The 19,096-nt window shown below is 47.0% G+C and overlaps 1 protein-coding gene across 5 annotated transcripts in view; it reads right to left on the bottom strand.

Moving 5' to 3' along the window:
- Positions 1-17,831, bottom strand: part of RAB3IL1 (RAB3A interacting protein like 1) — a 28,974-nt gene extending 11,143 nt beyond the window's left edge. For all 5 annotated transcript variants that reach the window (XM_053396622.1, XM_053396631.1, XM_053396634.1 and 2 more), the window contains exons 1-4: positions 17,601-17,831; positions 4,037-4,286; positions 2,455-2,550; positions 1,530-1,607 (exon numbers count right to left, since the gene is read on the bottom strand). In XM_053396622.1, the coding sequence (XP_053252597.1) occupies positions 1,530-1,607; positions 2,455-2,550; positions 4,037-4,286; positions 17,601-17,611 (435 nt within the window). In that variant the 5' untranslated portion in view covers positions 17,612-17,831. The remainder of the gene's footprint in view (positions 1-1,529; positions 1,608-2,454; positions 2,551-4,036; positions 4,287-17,600) is intronic.
- Between the last annotated feature and the right edge of the window lie 1,265 nt (positions 17,832-19,096).

The raw sequence follows: 19,096 nt of genomic DNA, 5'->3' as shown, positions 1-19,096 counted from the left end.
GGACCTGTCAACAGGTGGCACTGCAGCCATATGGTAATGAGATTTTTTTTATGACTATATTCTGGACTGCTGGCTACAGATCCTTTTCAGAAACCCTCAGGCATTGTTTCAGAGTTTTGGACTTTCAAGTAGTTCTAGAGAAGCTGGTTCTACCAAGTTTATCAAGAAAGGGATTACAGGGACCACTGCATTAGCGAGGAACAACTAACCTTCAATGGCCTCCCTGGCAGACGGACTGGTTAGGTGGGGCCACCTACCACTGCATTCCCTTGCTTTTCGCTGGGAGCAGTTATATGGGCAGGCGAAATTTGAGACAGGGACCTTGCAGGCTTGCTGGAGTGGAACTGCACTGCTCTAGGCATTAATTATCTGTCCTCTCCACCCAGTGCGCTCTGCAAATCTCTTGCCCTTTCAGCTAACAACAGAATGTTTGGCCATATCTGCTCTTAGCCTCACAAGTGTTCCCTGTGTCCCGGCTGGAACTGAGGCACAAAGATGCACCTCTGTCCTTGACCTTGCTTGCATATTTATTAAATGCCTTGCATCCTTGTTCCCAAAAAGCCACTTGGAACTGTGACTGAATTGAGCATTCATCCAAAACAGTCACAACATGAGCAGCCAAGTAATGCCAGAAGTCTTCGGATAAAGAGCAGGCACAGAATCCTGGGCCAAAAACGGAGGAGTGCAGAGCCATCTGAAGAAATTTTCTCATGGTAGAGGACCCAAGTTAAGACATTGTGTATCAGGGTGGGAAACCCTTTTTTTCAGACATTCCCTTCTGGGAAGCTTTCAAGGAGGCCAAACTTCAGAGGTGAGCAAGGGTCAGAGGCAAGAGAGGGTGGAGCAACCGTAGGTCATATTCCAGCCAAGAATGCAGAGGTTTCCACACACACAAACACCCCCAAAATCTCTCCTTTACAGGCAAGTTAAGAGGGGTTACCACAGCTCAAGGACATGATCCAGCCAGGCAAAAGCACATGCGGAGCATGAGGAGCAGGGCCAGGGAGAGGCGAGGCTTGGGCTGAACAGGTATGAGCTGCAGAAGGTTTGAGGCCTAGACAGGGAAGAAAGACTTAGGGAGCTAGGTTTGCTGCCTGGGCCTGAGGTTTCCCATCCTGCTGTATGTCTTTTCCAAACTCAAAAAGGTCTAGAGTAGTGGGTCCCAAACTTGTTTTGTTTCTCTTTTCATGGAACGTGAGTTGGACCAATGAGAAAGTCACCTTTACCTGCTCCTTGCTGCATATAAGCCCTTCTTTCAAAATGCCCCCACATTCTGCTGGCTGCCAACTTCTGCACATTCAGTGCAAAATCTCTGAAAAGGGGAGCTGGCACCCCCCAACACTTAGATGCATGTTAAGTTCCCCATGTAATCAGGAAACCCAATCTCATGAAGAGCCAATGCATGAAGGTTTTCTTTACTGGACATTATGTGGACTTCGGGGCAGAGCCAGCAGGCATGGTTGCCCTTCATCCCATGACATGAGTATATGTAAGGGGGACATGGCTCTCTGTGGCAGAGCAGGGCTCACCTTCCCTCGGGCTTCCCTCAGCTGCTTCTCGGATGCTGCTTGCTTGGTGTTTGCCTCCCGCACCATCTTATGGGCTTCCTATAGCAGAGAGAACAAGAAACAAGGGAAAACACACCTGTATACAAAGCAGCAGCATTCGCCAAACAGCACTGTAATATACAAGTTTCCTCCTAGGCCTGGGGAGGGTACTACAGAAAATTACATAGAACCTTTCTTTTTTAAAGAAAGGAGGTTCCTGTCAGAGCTGAGGCACATGATCATGAAAACAACATGATGCAGTTCTTCACTTCTGGTGATGGTTGAAGGGGGTGGAGGACAGGAGAGAATAACCTTTTAATGTTCCTGCATATTAAGTGCCCTGGATAGAGACAACTGTGATGCAGGAAGACATCTAGGTTACAAGCGTCTCATTGACATGCTAGTTTTCTGTGAGCGGGCACACATGTAGCCATGCCTGATAATTCTACTGCTTTGTGTAAACTTGTTTCTCAAAAGCAGCTGTGGCATGTTTGATGGGGTAGTGCTACTGTGCCACCCTTCTGGCAGTGCTTCTGTTTGCGAAGATCTGGAGGGAGCAGGGCAGCAGTGAGGGCAGGGGAAGCACTGGGCTGGCAGCAGGCCCAAGCACAGCCAACCGTCCCGTCCCCACAACCAAGTGTTTCTCCCGCCCTTGCCACTCCCCTGCCTGCTCCAGATCTTGGCAAACAGAAGCACAGCCACAACTGAGAGGGCAGCACCCCGTCCCATGCACTGTGACTGCTCAAAAGTGCCTCAGAAGCGGATGCGAAGGTGATAAGGGTTTAAATATGCACACTCATACAGACCCACACCACATGCCTGTTCCGATTACATAAGGAAGGCCTTGAAAGTGGTTCCTAAAGGTGAACAGCACCATCTTGGAGGCTCTAGGATTCATTTCAGGTACCTCAAACAAGCTTGCGGTTAACTCTTCCAGTTCCTGCTCCAGCTGCTCTCTGACTTTTGAAAGTCTCTCGCATTCTTCATCCTTCAACTTCAACTCCTGCAGAACAGAACATGCAAGTAAGCAAAATGGCACACCTGGGGCAAAGGCTCCTTGGCACAGTCACAGATATAAGGAGTCGGCAGGCACCAAGTCGCACCTCATGAACAGTGCTTTCCAAGGCCTTAGCCAAAAGCCTCTCCATGGGTATGCTAAGAAAAGACCTTCTCATGCTGGTGAAACTAAGGCATCACCCCTCATCCCCACAGCTACTGATCGAGGGTTTCTAAGACACCATCATGAAAAACAGCATGTTTTCCTACCTTGGGCTTCCATATATGTCACAAAAGATTGAACAAAGATACTTAACTGTCAGCATTAACTCTTATCTCTGGCCTACAGGCAGATAATTTGGTGGGTGGGAAAGGGGAGTTAGGTTGGAATCTATGTCTCCCTTAGGCCAGCACGTCTTGTATCTCCTTAGGAAGGTCTGTCACACCCTCAACACCAGTTTGGATGTTTTGTTATGAAAAAACTACCAGTGCTGTCGACTGCCTGCTCTGCAACCTAAGGACATACAAGCTGTCCATTGCCCAACAGACATTGAAAGAATAATATCAATTGATTTCTCCAATCTCCTTTAAAGCAAATCACACTTCTTTAATTAAAGAGTGCAATTGTAACTGGAAGAACAGCATGAAAAAGGATAAGCAACGTGCACAAGTCCAAGGTATCAGGCCACCATGAATGACCAGAAATATAAAATGTATTCCTATAATGCTTGAAGGTGCACACATGCATTTATAATGCAAACCACACAGTATGCAGTGGCCTCTTTAATTGAGACTGAGAGATAAAGGCAGACACTCTTTTTCTGCAATTGGATTCTGGTGTTTTGCCCACTCAGCATCTGCCTTACTCACAAGACAGCATGAGCCTGCTTTTGACAGAACAGAATCAATACAGAAGGCAAGCAGGTAAGCCTTACTGTGGAGTGAACCCAACACTGTGCAAGCCACGTTCCACTCACTCAACAAGATTTCTTCTTCTTTTCCTCGCCACCCCCAGCCCCCAACACTCCCTGCATGGTGCAGTGGGGAGGAGGTGAAGGTGAAGTCCCGTTGCATCAGCATTCATTCCACTCATGCACAGACACCACTGGATACAACCCAAAATGTCAATTGTTCCTTGGAGCAGCTTCCCACTGCATGCTAATAACAGACCCAGAATGCCCCTTAGTGAGCAATGCAGAAGAAGCTTCACATAGTCACAGATATGTGGGGATGGGCCACAGCTCAATTGCAGAGCATCTGCTCTGCACCAAAAAGGTCCCTGGTTCAACCCCTTGCATCTCTGGGAAAGGCAGAAGCCCCAGGAGCTGCTGCCGGTCAGTGTGAATGAACTACACTGAGCTACATGGACCCAAGTGCTGACCCAGAAGGCACTGCCCTGTGTCTGTGGCTTGTGCTCACCAATATCTGTTTAGAGCTTACCATGGCATTTGGATGTGGCCTTCCTGTTCTCCCATCTTGACCAAACCTCTTACCTTCTGAGCTCTATGGAGCTCTTCTTTCAGGAATTCAGATCCCTTCTCACGGATCTCCACAGAGGAGCTGCGCAAGCGGGAGACGTTGAGTTGCGCCACGGACTGGTTCTCCTCCCCACCTGCCGAGTCCTTGGCAGAAGGCTCTGGCTGCTGCAGCTCCTGGCCCCTGTTGCTAGGTGCAAGGGGCTTCCATTGTCCCACCACTGGCTGCTTTTGGAGATGCTGCCGGGTCTCCTCAAACTGGGCCTGGCTGTTGGAAAGAGACCAGTGAGCTTTGGGTGGCTAAAAAGGGCTCTCAGCACACGGAAGATATGCTGCCATTCCCCCACCACAAGACACAAAGACTGGTAAATGGAAAACACAGGAGTGGCCCCCTGCCGAGAGAGAGAGAGAGAAATGTGCTCAAGAGATGACAAAACAGGTACTAAGCAGGTCAAGATCCAAGGGAAAGATTCCCTTTTCTCCTAAGGTGTCCCTTTTCTACCAGTGTCTTGTGCCAAGTGGAAACGGTCCTCTCATCAGAAGGAGAGTCCATTTTACTGATGTTCCTCAAGGAAGCTGTCTCTTCTCATCTTATCTAGGACATAAAGCAGGCTGATAATAAGCCTGGACAGAGCACTCCCCCACCCCCCTGCAAAAGAAAAAGAAAAGAATGCAAACCCTCCGCCCAAGGAGTCTTAATGTTGCATCAAAGTTGAACTGAACTTGTACGGATTTTCTCACTCACAACAAAATCTGAAACATGCACACAACCCAAAATCAGGGGAGAGTTAGGTAGTTATTATTGTGTTGTTGAAAAAAGCGGATTGCAAGTGACTATATAGGCACAGACAGGGCAAAAGGTCCACTAAAAATGGAAAGTGGTGTAGGTCAAAGAAGCACTTCCCTCGATGAGCACCCTCTTGCATCCCTGAGATTTCTGCAGACACACTTCTTGCATTCAGACATTTTTCTCTGCTATAAAGCAGGCTAGGAGCACTTGCTTTCGCCTTCCTCCATGCACACACACAGATGCACATACACAGAGAGGAAGTGCGCTTCATGCAGGCAGTTTTCAGAGATATGGAAATGCGCTTGTCTTCCATTTGTCGCACATGGTTCTTTCTTTCTTTTTCAAAATGCTTATGTTTGTAATGATTATGTTTGCCAGTAGCCACTAACCTAGCATTTCATGAATGTGCTCCTACTGTGCATAAGGAGGTCTACGCACACACCCGCTACCAGCCCTGGAGGAGGGACCATAGCTGTGTAATAGAGCACCACTTCTTCATGCAGGTTCAATCCCTGCTACTTCCAAATAAATGGATCAGGTTAGCCGATGAGAGGGAAGACACCTGCCTTATACTCTGGAGAGATGCTGCTGTCAAGTGTCAACAACAAAGGACCCCGGCAAAACACAGGAAGGACTTACTGGGTGCAATGCGGGGCTACCAGTTTCACAAGGTGTGGCACTTAACATTTAATAAGAAGTTGACACCTAAGTTGACAACACTTTGGGGTACCTCAAAATCCAACAAATTGATTCCGACTTGGTATTGGCTTACGTTGATATAAGACAATCAAAATCCAGCATCCCATTATGTTAGAATTTGGAATGCGTGAACCTTTGGCTTTGCCTGTCTACTCTATACTGACTTATATTTGGTTGAGAATTTGTTTTTGGTTTTTTTTAATTTCTGACAATTTTCCCTAATTGCCATTTTCCCTGTTTTTACCAGCTCTTGATTTTGTACCTTTTTGGTGTAGGTTTGTAATATGCTTATTACTTTCATCGAAGTCAATTTCTCATGGATTGCAGGTAAGTGGAGAGGGAGGGTTATGTTTTTCTCATCAGTTCTAGGGGAGTCCACAATGAATGCATTATTGCTTTGAACTCCAATTGAATTGTATTTTTGCACTTGTTTTTGAAAGGTACAAAGTGCGTAGTTTAAAAAGAGGCTCAATGGGCAAATAAGCACCATCTGGTATAAACTAGTTTCCTATATTAAGCGTATAAATCTCCTTTCTACTTCCGATAGAAACAAATAGGTTCCACCACCATCTTTCCCTTGTCCAAGGTTATCGCCACAGCAGCAAGGCACACATTAGATTTTGTAGTTACCACACTACACTGGCAAGAATAAAAACTAGCACCACTACAGCTCTATGGGAGGAAGTCATGCTCATTGCATCAAAAAGGTGAACATCTGCAAAAGCTATTCAGGAGCCAAATTCCATTAGGGATTCCAGATGTTGTTCTGCAGGAGCCTGCATGCTCCGAATGCCTGCACACCTGGCCACAGAGGGGCCTCTAGGTCAGAATGCTGCATTATTTCCTCACCCTGTGAACTACTGGCGAGCCAGTGTCTGTTAACAAGCTTTTGAGCCTTACGACATCACAGAACACTGCTTCCTTCCCGCTCTGTTGCCCAGTTCAGAATAGTGCAGAGAACTTCCAAGGAAAGGTCAGGGTGCAATGGCAGAGTACATGAACACATTTCAGAAGATCCCAGGATCAATCCCTGGCATATGTAGACAGGGCTAGGAAAGATCTCTGCCTGAAACCCTGGAATTCTGCTGTCAGCCTGGGTAGACTGAGCAAGAGGGACCAATGTTCTGGCTTGATGTAAGGAAGATTCCTATGTTCCATAAAAGTGGATGTGTGTATGGTGGGGAGTGGGGGAGAGAAAGGAAGAGAAGCAGAGCACACAAACACACATACAAGACAGGATGGGTGTTTCCCTAAGAGTTTCCAATACTCTCTTTAAAGCTGGAAATGATCCAAATTCTGAAGAGTTTGCAGTTCTAAACGAGTGCCAAAAGTTTACGAATAAATCTTGGAAGGTCCATCCAACATGTTGCATCTACTCCTCCTTTCTAGGGAATAAAAGATAGCTTTCTAACATTGTTTTTGTTGGGGAGAAAAGAAGAAACAATGGGCAAGCAATCAAGCTGCAAGTGAACTAAGGGACAACATTCAGGTTTGCTTAGTCCAATGCCTGTGGCTCCCCCAAAATATGGCTAGACTCCAGCTCTCATCAGCCCCAGCCAGCATGGCCAATGGTCAGAAATGATGGGAGTTGCTGTCCAATGTTATCTGAAGGGCCACAGATTCCCCATCCCTGCCTGGGAGAAATGCCCCTATTTTCTCCAGTGGGTAGGACAGTCCTGGTTACCTCAATGGGAAGGCACACAAAAGCCAGAGGCAGTCTGTGGAAGGAAGATACTGAAGGTAGATACTTCTGAATTGTTGGTATAGTCAGTTCTCTAAAAGTAATTCTCAGTCCTTTGGAGCTAATCCTCAGGTGGGGGGGAGACAACACCAGATGGGCTAAGAAGTCTGTACCTGAGCTTTAACCACTTCGCAATGAAAGCAGGAGCTCTTATTACTACGGGGAATATATGTGGAGGAGTATTCAGTCCTATGAACTCCCAATTGTAATTTGAAGTGGTACAGTTCATGCAAACATTTGTCATCCCATCTGCTGATTGTGAGAACGATGCTATACTAAATTTAGAAGGTATGTCCTTGGGCTTTGGGGGGGGAAATGAGTTGAAGGAGGAAAAAATAAGACACACACAAACAAAAATCACTGTAAGTAGGTAAAAATGGCATATGGGGAAGAGACACAAATAGCTTGGTAAAGTCTAGGAGTTGGATCCTAGTTTAAAACAACAACAACAATATATGTGCTGTATAGGAGAGGGGGTGCAGAAGCAGATAATGAAGACATGACCTTTGCCAGGTTTGCAAGGACTAGATAAAGGCAGCCAAGTAAATGTGCATAATCACTCAGAATAAAATGTCCCTTCCTGCAATGGTACTGGCATCCTGCATGGGAGTTCAGTCTTAAGAGTCTTAGAAGAACTCTTGCTGCTATCAGCTTGCAAACAGAGGTGCTAATCTCAGTGTGTGTGTGTGTGTGTGTGTGTGTGTGTGTGTGTGTGCTTGCTAATCTCACGTAGCAAGAAAGATCTTTTGTGCATATGTGGAAGAAGCCAAAATTTGATCCCAGAGACAGCAAGATGGCTACAGAGGTGGAATGTTGGATTTGGCCAGAGAGGCCTGAAATGAAATTCTACCTTGGCCCTGGATACCAAACCTCTCTCTCTGCTTCAAATTTCCACCAACAAAATGGAAATAATAATAGTATATTTCACAGGATGACTACAGAGGCAAACACCAGAGATTTTGCAAAGCCATTTGAAGGTTTCTTTTAAAAAAGGAATTCCCCAAGCATAAATAATTAAGAGCAATACACTTATTGCAAAGCCTTTCGACTTGGAAGAAACCTCTCCAGGGAAGAGTTTGGAGAGTATAAGAGAATATCATGGTCATGGCTGCTATTCAGAGAGCCATGTGGGTTAACAATGGGATAGAAATCATTCAAAAACCAATGATAAGAAAATGCAGGCTGTGCTTTTGTTGAATTATAGTCAATATCTTATTAGATCAGACCCTGAAAAAGAGGTCTGGAGGGAGAAAGGACGTGCAATTGATATAACCAACTACATGATCTCAAAGTATCTCATACCCAGGTCAGAGAAATCTCTAAATTTGTCAATTCAGAGTCATGCGACCTACATTTTTAACAGGTGCTGGTGCATCAACTCTGACATATCAAAGCAGGTGTTGCTTTTTTAGAAAGAAGTAAAGAAACAGGCACCTTAGAAGACAAGAGATGGATCTGGGTGAGCTGAGATGCACCAAAGAGAGAGGCTGAGCAATGGCAATTGTATTTTAAGATTAACAGAAAGAACAATCAACAGGGAACCAGTTCTGCAGAAAGGAATATGATATTTAATCTGGCAGCTCTTCCCCTTACAATTCCAATTTTGACTCCAAGTAAAATAGCACACTGGGCAGCCAAGCAGCATGAGTAGGAGAAGCGATGGAAGGCATCCAGAAATTTAGGCTCAACACTTATGAGCCATTACAAAAACAAAAAGATACAAGGAACACAGATGGATATTAGCCCCACGTATCAATAAATTGGCACACTCTTAACAGTGCTAATCAATTGTGGTTAAAAGACCAGGAGCTCCCTCTGTAAAAGATCCAGTGATGCCTCTGTTTCCTGAAGCAAATCCCTCTCTTTGCCTTAAAGGCTCTTAAAGGGTACATTAGCACAAATTTTAACCCAAGATAACCAGGATTTGTAACTAGAGTTTGGAACAGAATATCTGCAAAGGGGCCCTGCCAGGGAAGAAGGGATGAGTGAAGATCTACATCAGGACCAAGCAGGGCGGGGTGTGTGTGTAAAGATCTACATCAGAACGGGAGGGGTAGAGAATAAAGATTTATATCAGGAAAAAGGGTGAGTGAAGATCTACATCAGGAACAAGATCTACACTGGGAACAAGTGATGAATAGGAATCTACAAGAAAACAAAGTAATAAAAGTTTTAAGAATGAAAGTTTAGGATAAAGATAACTCCATCCATTCCTTAAGCTTATGAGGAAAGTCACGATTCATACAGGCTGGCCCCATTTCCTTTGCAGAAATGGGAAACCTTGGTCTGCATGAAGAAGGCAGAAGTCTTGAGCAGCTAGCCTAGCCCATCTCTCTTATTTACAGCCAAGTTGATAAATTATGAAGCAGAATTGCAGATCTTCATATTACAAAAAATAGCACTTTCGAACTGCAGCTATCAAAAGGCAGGTAAGGTTTCTCTGCACCCTCCCCCAATCCTAACAGACTTTGTTCCCTGCTTCAACCTGTGCCTCATCTCATGCACTTTCTAAGTCAGGGGTCGGCAAACTAAGGTCCGCAGGCCGGATAAGGCCTAAGGGGCTCTTTAATCCGGCCGGAAGACCCTGCTGCCCGCCCGCCCAGCCCCCATGCTAAACTGGCGTGGCAGTGCCTTGCCGCGTGGGGACTGACTTCCATGATGGGTGAGCAGGCGGCTCCGGATTGGGTCCAAGAAGCTCCCACAGCCAATCTGAAGCCAGGGGTGCCTCTGGGCAGGCGGCAACGCTGGCCAATCTGAAGCCGCGCCAGGTTTCTTCAGCATGCGGGCGGCGAGGCTTTGGATTGGCCAGTGTTGCGGCCATGGACCAGAAATGAGAGGTGCCACCCCCACCGCCGGCTCTCAGCTGCCGCCACCTCCCAGCCAACACCAGAGGAGTTAAGAAAGCGGCGGGGGGGAGAGGCTGGGGGGAGAGAAAAGCCCCCCTCCGCCAGTATGTGTGTGAATGCGAGCATGCATGCATGTGTGTGTGCATGTTTGTGTGTGGTCCGACCCGCCAGAAGATTTGAGGGACAGTGAGCCAGCCTGCTGGTAGCAAAGTTTGCTGACCCCTGTTCTAAGTCTTCCATCTTAAGTTCACATTTGGACAATTCTGCTTTGGCATGCATCTGCAAAGCAGAGCTAAAAATGAGGGAGTGGGGATAATAACTGAGCAGTGACAACAAGTCCATTTGTTCTCTTCTTTTCTCTCTCTCACCCTGCAAATCAAATAAATCAGGAACTGCTGAAAACATCAGGTTAAAAAAGGGGAAGTATGTGGGGAGAATGGTTAAAAAAAGTGCAAGTCTGTTAGAAACAGTGAAGGATGAATGCTGACGCAGAGAGAAGCCAAATATTTGGAAAGTATACTTTGGATCAGGCACAAGGGGAATATTCATGGGGCACATTGAGACAGTCACTATCTTTAGGTGGGATTCAATCACATACCAGCAAATATAGGTTGCACACTTAAAAGTGCATTTGGTGCTCTTGCACAACAAAACCATTTCCTAAAAAATCTGGGCCTTTTGCAATAAGCTTATTGACCGTGAAATGCACTGGAAAGTGTGGGATAACACCTGTTTGACACAATGTCATCTAACCGCCCTGCAAACAAATCAGAATCGATGTTTAATAAATAGCTAAGTTCATCTAACCTCCCTGAAAACTCTGCAAATAAATCAGGGCAGATGCTCAACAAACAAGTCATCTGGAAACTACCAATGAGGCACTAACTGTTTACACAGCAGCAGAATTAGGGTGCAAATATCTAACTCTTAGTGAACAAATAAACCTGCTCTGAACCATCTTGAACCAACCTGCAGATGGGGGTTCAAATTGCTTGTATGTAGAAAACCGTATGTTGAAAATAGAGATTCCAGTCCAACCTTCTCCCTTACATCTAGCTTTCTATATTCTGGGGACTTTTTTGTATGAAGGAGCACTTGATCGTGCAATTACCTAACTGTAATCTGAAATGGTATAGACTAAACTCTGGTTTACCAGTTTAGTGAAAACTAGGCCAGTCTTACCCCCATGCTAGGTTTAACCATGATCAACAATTGGGATATTTTCAAAATATAGATGCAACACACAACTTTTTATAAGGGACGCGGGTGGCGCTGTGGGTAAAACCTCAGTGCCTAGGACTTGCCGATCGTATGGTCGGCGGTTCGAATCCCCGCGGCGGGGTGAGCTCCCGTCTTTTGGTCCCAGCTCCTGCCCACCTAGCAGTTCGAAAGCACTCTTAAGTGCAAGTAGATAAATAGGTACCGCTTTATAAAGCGGGAAGGTAACGGTGTTTCCGTGCGCTGCGCTGGTGCTGGCTCGCCAGAGCAGCTTCATCACGCTGGCCACGTGACCCGGAAGTGTCTCCGGACAGCGCTGGCTCCCGGCCTCTTAAGCGAGATGAGCACGCAACCCCAGAGTCGGACACGACTGGCCCGTAAGGGCAGGGGTACCTTTACCTTTACTTGTGGTTTCACAGAATGCTATCTTAACTGAAAACTAAAAGAACCGAGATTATTCCAATGGGAAATTTAGAACATGTATGGCAAAATTGGCAAGAGTATAACTCTGTGGAAACAAGGCATGATGGTGCCAAAGAGCAAAGGTAGCTTGCCAACTGTTGCCCCCCAAACTTCCCTTATGGGGTTATTAATTAATTCATTTTCATCCCACACTCCCCCCCCCAAAGGAGCCCAGGGCAGCAAACAGCAAGAGATAGAACAATAAAAACTTTAAAACATCTTTCAGTAAACTTGATGACTTGGATTCCAAAGAAGTTCTGGAAGAAGCAGAGTGCTGAGCAAAATGTTATTTTTATGCTCCTTCCTCCTCTGCCAGCCCTTCTGAGGATCCTCCTGAATGGAGCATGCTGAGTTGTGGGGGCTGAGGAGGAAGGAGGCAATGCTGATAAATTGGGTCAGGCACCTAATTATCCTTTGTTCTAAAATCCCTGCAATATTGCCTTCATCCAGGCGGGTTTCCCCATGCAAAGTCTAATGCTGCTGCGTTAAAGGCAAACAGAAACAGAAGTGAGGGGAAAGGCATCAAAGAAGCATTGCAATGGTTGCTTCCTACAATAGTCCCCACTTTGGATGATGCCACATGATTCTGTTACACCCCTGTCTTGCCCTCTGGACAACTAGAGAAGAACCAGCAGAAAAGTGTGGCTCCCAGATACCAGACATGCTCAGTCAGCAAACCCAATGCTAAAATAAAGAAAAGCATTATCCCTTTTGTAAACACCCTTGAGGTAATCATTATTCCAGTTTTAGGATGGAACAACAGAGTTTGAAATGAAGAATGGCCAAAATCATGCAGCTAGTCCACAGTAAGGTTGGATGATAAGCCTAGGAATCCCAGGTTCAAGTTCAAATGCCCTATAGGGCATTCTGCCTTATTTCTGTTTCTCCTACCAGTGTTGTAGGTTGGGTACACCTATGTTTCAGCCTTGTGTCTCATGCAGCAGCAATTCCCTACTCCAGGGATGGGGAGCCCATGGCTCTCCTAATGTTTTGTTGTTTAGTTGTGTCTGACTCTTCGTGACCCCATGGACCAGAGCACGCCAGGCACTCCTGTCTTCCACTGCCTCCTGTAGTTTGGTCAAACTCACGTTGGTAGCTTCGAGAACACTGTCCAACCATCTCATCCTCTGTCACCCCCTTCTCCTTGTGCCCCCCATCTTTCCCAACATCAGGGTCTTTTCCAGGGAGTCTTCTCTTCTCATGAGGTGGCCAAAGTATTGGAGCCTCAGCTTCAGGATCTGTCCTTCCAGTGAGCACTCAGGGCTGATTTCCTTAAGAATGGATAGGTTTGATCTTCTTGCTGGACTACAATTCCCACCATCCCCTGACCATTAACCACACTGGCTGGGGGCTGATGGGCAGTCAGAGTCTATCCACAGCCCAGAAGTTCCTCACCCCTGCTCTATGGAGTAGATTCCTAATTCCTGGCTCAAACTGCCAAGAATGACTACTGCTTTCCTTCCATACGTCATTTTATTGTGAACCCAGGGGCTATTTTAAAGGGCCTTTTTGCCAAATGGGCAACAAAGCACTTTTAAACTTGATTCACATTTGACATACACCCTTTAAAGATACAAAAGTACAAAAACATTATTCACAAAAAGAAGCAAGGCGAAGTACAACATAATTGGGCTAGCCTAGTTTGAAAGGGCTTTAGTCAGCAACAGTTTTCCAGTGAAGGAAACTGCCAGCTGAACAAAATAGCTAAGGTCCAAATCATTTCCTACAGCAAAGCTAGGAAAGGGGTACTGCATATCAAAAGCCTTTCTTCTCACCCCACATGAAGTCCACTGCCAGCTCTCTGGGAATACTTAAGAGTTGCTTTTAAATGGCAGAAAGCGGTTGCTCTCTCCTTCTCCTCCTGTCCCCCTCCAAGAGTTTTTGGCAGCAACATGTCTGTTCTCTCAAATAGAATTCAGGCGCTGCTTCACAAAACGTGCAAATGATGAGTTTTTATTTTGGAAGGAACACTTTCTAACAAACTCAAGAAAGGCGGGTGGGGAGCAAGAAAGCATTTGCCTCATTGCAAGCGTCTTCTAAAGACAGATTTTCCTCAGGTGCTCATAAAACCCAAAGTTGTGGACTCCCATTCAGGTTAAGGTGGAAAGCTGAAGATGATTTTATCCTGTAGCATATGTATGAGAACCCAGTGCAAACTTTATGAGCAGCTTTCCCAGCTCACCACTGCACATGGGAGTAAATGGTTCTTTATATAAATAAGGAGCAGCCCCAGCAATACTTTCAAGCAGTGTTCTTATTCTTTCGGGAACAAGTTTTCGCTTCTTCTCTTCCCTTTCTGATGATTCCCCCCATCTTCCTTCAAGCCCATCCCCATCTGTTGTGTTGTTTTTATGATGTTAGCCGCTCTGAGCCTGGCCTCAGCCAGGGAGAGTGGGATACAAATAAATTATTATTATATTATTATTATTATTATTATTATTATTATTATTATTATTATCTCTTCCATCCTGCTGTGCTGCCTCTCAGCTGCAAACCCACCATGCAACATGTGTCATATCTCCAGATAAATGCCCATGGATGGCAGCTTGTCATTTTACTCCTATTTCTACCCCGCTCATTTATCACACATTGTTTGAATTGGATGACCAATTGGAAGCTATGGACATCAAGACGAGGACACAGATTCACACACACTGTGCTGTGGCTACTGTTAGACTGGATTAGAATTGCCCCCTTCTGCTTATCTCAATGAACTATCCCTGATTAAGTTTTAAGATACAGTACATCTTCCCTTTGAAGACGATTCTCCCTAAGTGTATTACATCTGCTACATTGTTTAAAAGGACAGAAGTGCTGTCAATGTTCTGACACAAGTAATAACTTTGTTCTCTTAATTGTTTCACAAATGCAGTCTCTGTTTGGGATCCCTTCAGGTAGCAACCCTAAACTGGATGTGGACTTCATCCTGCAAATCTAGTTCAGGAGCCCAATGCATATCATCAAGTGTCTTCACAATGGGAAGTATTAGGTCAGATTCTGCCAAAATGAAGCAGGGTGGGTGTAAACGTGCAAGATCTGCATTTTTAAGATGAGGCCCTGGCGGTTTCCTGCAGAACTGATCAGACAGGGCTGTTTCCTGTACGAAAAGCCTGTGGAACACTTTCAGCACAATTCTGCAGGGAGCACACACATCAGAGCGTGTCCCAATGATTCTCATCGTCCACTCCCAAATCTGCTAGGAATACGTTCTGTCACCAAGAGAACAAAAATATTCCCTTGCCGATGCAAGGATAAGCCTGCTCTTTGTCATTCTACTAATCCTTGCACTCCAGAATAGATGCCATCTATGTTTCACTGTACAAAGTCTTTCCTTCTTTTACTAATGTGGAGAGGTAGTTAGTAGCTGGAAAACTACAGCATCATAAGGTTTGCTATACAAACTGACAAAGTTTCACTGCGGCCTTCTGAATACAGGATTGTATTACAGTAGCACCAACTATTAGTACGGGAACAATGCTGACAGGTTTGTTTTCGGGGGCTCACTGCTGTACTTTAATTAGCAAATCATGTTATTCCTCAAACTTCTGCTTTTACAGATCAAGAGCCTGTCTTGCGCAAATGTCATATACACCCCCCAATTTGATTCTAAAACTTAGAACAAAAATATGAATCTTCTGCACCAGTGCAAAGCTGTTTTTTCCCTAGCCTAATTGCTGTGCAGCAGGGGTGGAAAAAAATGGGGGGGGGGGAATCACAACATGCAGCAACAAAAGGTTAACTTTTCCCTCCTCACCTATGAGACATACATCGAAAATCACCCCCTGCAGCAAATACGCTTAAAAGTCAGCTCCCATTGACAACTATGGAACCTGCTTTTTAAGCATAATTGTTGTGCAGGGGAGGTTGCAAGAAGGAAAGGCACAGGCCAGAGTTTCTCTAGTCTCCTTTGACATCCTTAACTAAAGCTAGCATGTGGTGCAAGAATGAATGGATGGATGCCTAGACAAATTTTGATGTAGACCCACATAATTTTTTCCAGGCACAGGTAAAATGTGCACACTTTGCAACAAATGTACCCAAAAGTTTGAAATTACCATGCTTCTTAATAGCTACTGCTTCAGACTGGATCCCCTTGCACAGAATTCCTCAAATAAGCCTTGCCACGAGAGCCCACAGTATCTGGTTGTCACGTGATGCAGGCAGCATCTCTGATGTCCTAGAGACTTTGACAGCATGTCAACAATTAAACCAAGGTCACTGCAGGGTTTTGATGTGCCTCATTTATATCGTTTTGCCAGCCAGAAAACTTTTCAGCATGGGGGTTGGGGATGCAATTCCCTTCTCTGTGGCTAATATTTCTGCAGCAAACCTGAGGTCACTGTCCCCTATTCATTAGCAACGATCAGACAAGCCACTGGCATCCAAAGATGAAGAACTGGATTTTCAGAATTTCCATTTCCTTCCTAGAAGCAAAATCACTGACTTTAAGCCTCCCTTTGCAATCCTGAGCATGAGGACATGAGAGTGCCAAAGCTGTTTCTTCCCTGGAGCAAACAGCTCACCGTGTACTGTAAAACTCATGGTCCTCCTCTCAAGCCAAACACCAAGAGAGTACCAAACTGCTCTTGAACAGAGCCCCTAAGAATTCCCATAAAATCCTGGGGACTGAGTCTCTTGCTACACACTGGCACTTAAAAAGTGATTTTGACCCTCTGAGATGCTCCAGTTGTTCTGCTTTCCAACTTTGTGAATTTATGAGAAAACACAAAAGAGGAATCCAACGTATATCCCAGCCAATTTAGGCTTTCTATTCACAGTGTGGATTGGTTTTAATGCTTAAATGAGTAGAAATGCCCTCAGGGGAAAATAGGCAGCACATCTAACTAGGAATTTCATCAAACTGGAGGCTCATAAGAAACATTTCCCTAATGTTCAGGCTACCTGTGCTGCCCTGCATCTTAAACCCATCCTCTGTCCTGTATATCTGCCCTTAGTGGCAAAACATGAAGTTATTCCAAGTACAGGTCAGTCAAGGTTCCACCTGGGACAGTCCTTTCTCCCTTGGCTGTGTACACACTACCTGCTTAAAATGCGGCCAGGTCGTTTGTTTTTCTCAATTCGGTTTGAAACTGGATTGTTTTGTTTTTTTATGGGGTGGGGCATGTAGTATTAGGAACCGAAATGATTTGCGGCTTGTGTCCTGCCTACACCACTTTCCAAACTAGCTGTGGGACCGCATTGCATGCAAAGTAAACGGGAGCCTCTGTCTGTAAAATGGGGGTGACAGTAGCCTACCTTGCAGGGTTGGCGGGAAGCTGAAGGAGGCTGGGTTTTTAAATCGGAGTTTGGACGCTAAAACTTCTGGAGACAGGGTTATTAACGCTCTCCGACGTTGCGGGAACTAGACGGCAACCCTCACCCGACCGCATTGCCTCGTTTCGGGCAGCGACATCCCAAGCGTCCGGGAGAAAGTTTGCGACCGGCAACGGGGGAAGGCGAGCGGGAGGGAGGCCGCGCAGAGCCTCGACGGCACCCGGAAGGTCCAGGGAGTCACCTCGCCGCCCGCCCAGACAGACGCGTCTTCCCTCAGGCGGCGGCGCCAGCGCTCGGGACCCCGTCTCTCTCTCTCTCTCTCTCTCCCTCCCTCCCTCCCGGATCCCGCCACTTTCCCCCGCTGCCTCCCGCCGCTCCTTCCCTTCCCTTCCCAGGAGAAGCAAGACCGGGCTGCAAAAGCAAGCGGCGCATTCCCTCCCCGAGGTGCAGATGAAACACAGGACAAAAGGCCAGGGAAAGTGCCAGGGCCGCCTCTCCCTGCCTCCGCATCCCGGTTGGAAACGGGTCACCGCAGAAGGGCTCCCCACCTACCCTCTCCACATGCTGCCTCCGCTGCGCTTCCAAGGACGTGGCCCGGAGAGAGAGAGAAAGAGGCTCACGAGGAGGAGGAGGAGGAAGGGGAGGCGGGCGCAGCCATGGAAGTCTCGGGGAGACGGCGATCGACCCGCCTCTGCCTGCGCTCCTTCCCTGCCAGCTCCGCTGCTGCAGTGGCGGAGAAGCCCTTCCAGGCAGCTGCTCGCCGGCGCGTCTCTGCAGCGCGGGGCGGGGGGGGGGGCGAGTCAGCCGGCGGGAGGGGTCACGTGACCTCTCGGGAGGCTCTCCTCGCCCCCCCCCCACTTCCACAGCGCCAAGATGCACGTGCACATCCAGCTCGCCGGCGAGTCACGTGACCGCCCCCCCCACAACACCCCCCATCCATTCACTCGGGTTCTGCGCGGCGCCCGAGCGCGGGCTGCCCCTCCCTTCGCGTGGGCCTCCTCTGCGTTTCATTCGAGTAACGGGGCCGGCGTGACTCTCCTCACAACCCCCAATTCCTTCCTTCCACGCCAGCCCTGCCAGCTGCCAGCTTGGGCTTTCTTCCCGGATTAAGGCATTCTCGCCAAGATGCGCCCCCCGCCGCTTCCGCTCTTCAAGCGTCTCGCCTGGATGCCGGACCAGAGCGACGGAGGGAGGAGACGTGGATCGCATAACGCTATCCGCGCAGCTCTACAGGATGGCTGTTGAGACAGAGATACCAGGCGCAACCGAAGTCCTTATAAAAACTGCCCGGACACTTGGGAGAGGCTGTGTGGCTCAGTGGTAGAGTGCCTGCTTTGCGTAACGAAGGTCCCGGGTCCAGTCTCAGGCACCCTGGTGGGGCTGGGAGAGACCCCTGCCTTCAGATCTGCCAGTCAGTGGAGACCCTAGAAGGACCAGTGGTGACTCCTTATAAGGCAGCTCCTACTTACTAGCCTGGTGCCGGAGTTGATGGGCATTGCCATTCAAATGGCATGCATGTGCCACGTCTTGTGATCAGTTATTCAAGGTGGGGCTTACCTGCCCCTTCCCCAATATTTTATTCAAGTTGGCACCCCTGGCTGGAAACACAGGCATAGCCAAGGGGCTGCAGCTGCCTACCCTAAATCAATCAAAATCAAGACAAATCTGAGGTTCTCTCCCCCCCCCCCAACAAAAGCCTGCCCCACTAACAAAAACCCTGCCTAGGCCCATGGCTGGAATTATGAGTAGAAATAATTCATGGACCCACCCCACTCCCTCCTCTCCCCAATTTTAGGCAAACTGCCCTCTCACAGCCTTATAAAAACAGTGGGAGGGGGATCACCAAAGGAAAGGGGCCAGTCTCTCTCCACTGACATAATTTGAGCAGTTTTTATATGATGACAAATTGCTTTTAAATGTTGCCAAACCCTGAGCCTTTAAGGGCAGCATGGCTTACCAATCTTGGGCTGTGCCTGTTTACTCGGAAGAAAGCTCCCCCTGACATCGAGAGCATTTGCTCAAGTGTGCATTAAAGCAATCTTAACAAA

This window comes from Podarcis raffonei, chromosome 1, assembly GCF_027172205.1.
Source record: "Podarcis raffonei isolate rPodRaf1 chromosome 1, rPodRaf1.pri, whole genome shotgun sequence".
Taxonomy (NCBI): domain Eukaryota; kingdom Metazoa; phylum Chordata; class Lepidosauria; order Squamata; family Lacertidae; genus Podarcis; species Podarcis raffonei.
The sequence above is the reverse complement of the archived record's forward strand: the minus strand, read 5'-3'. Positions and strand labels throughout refer to the sequence as shown.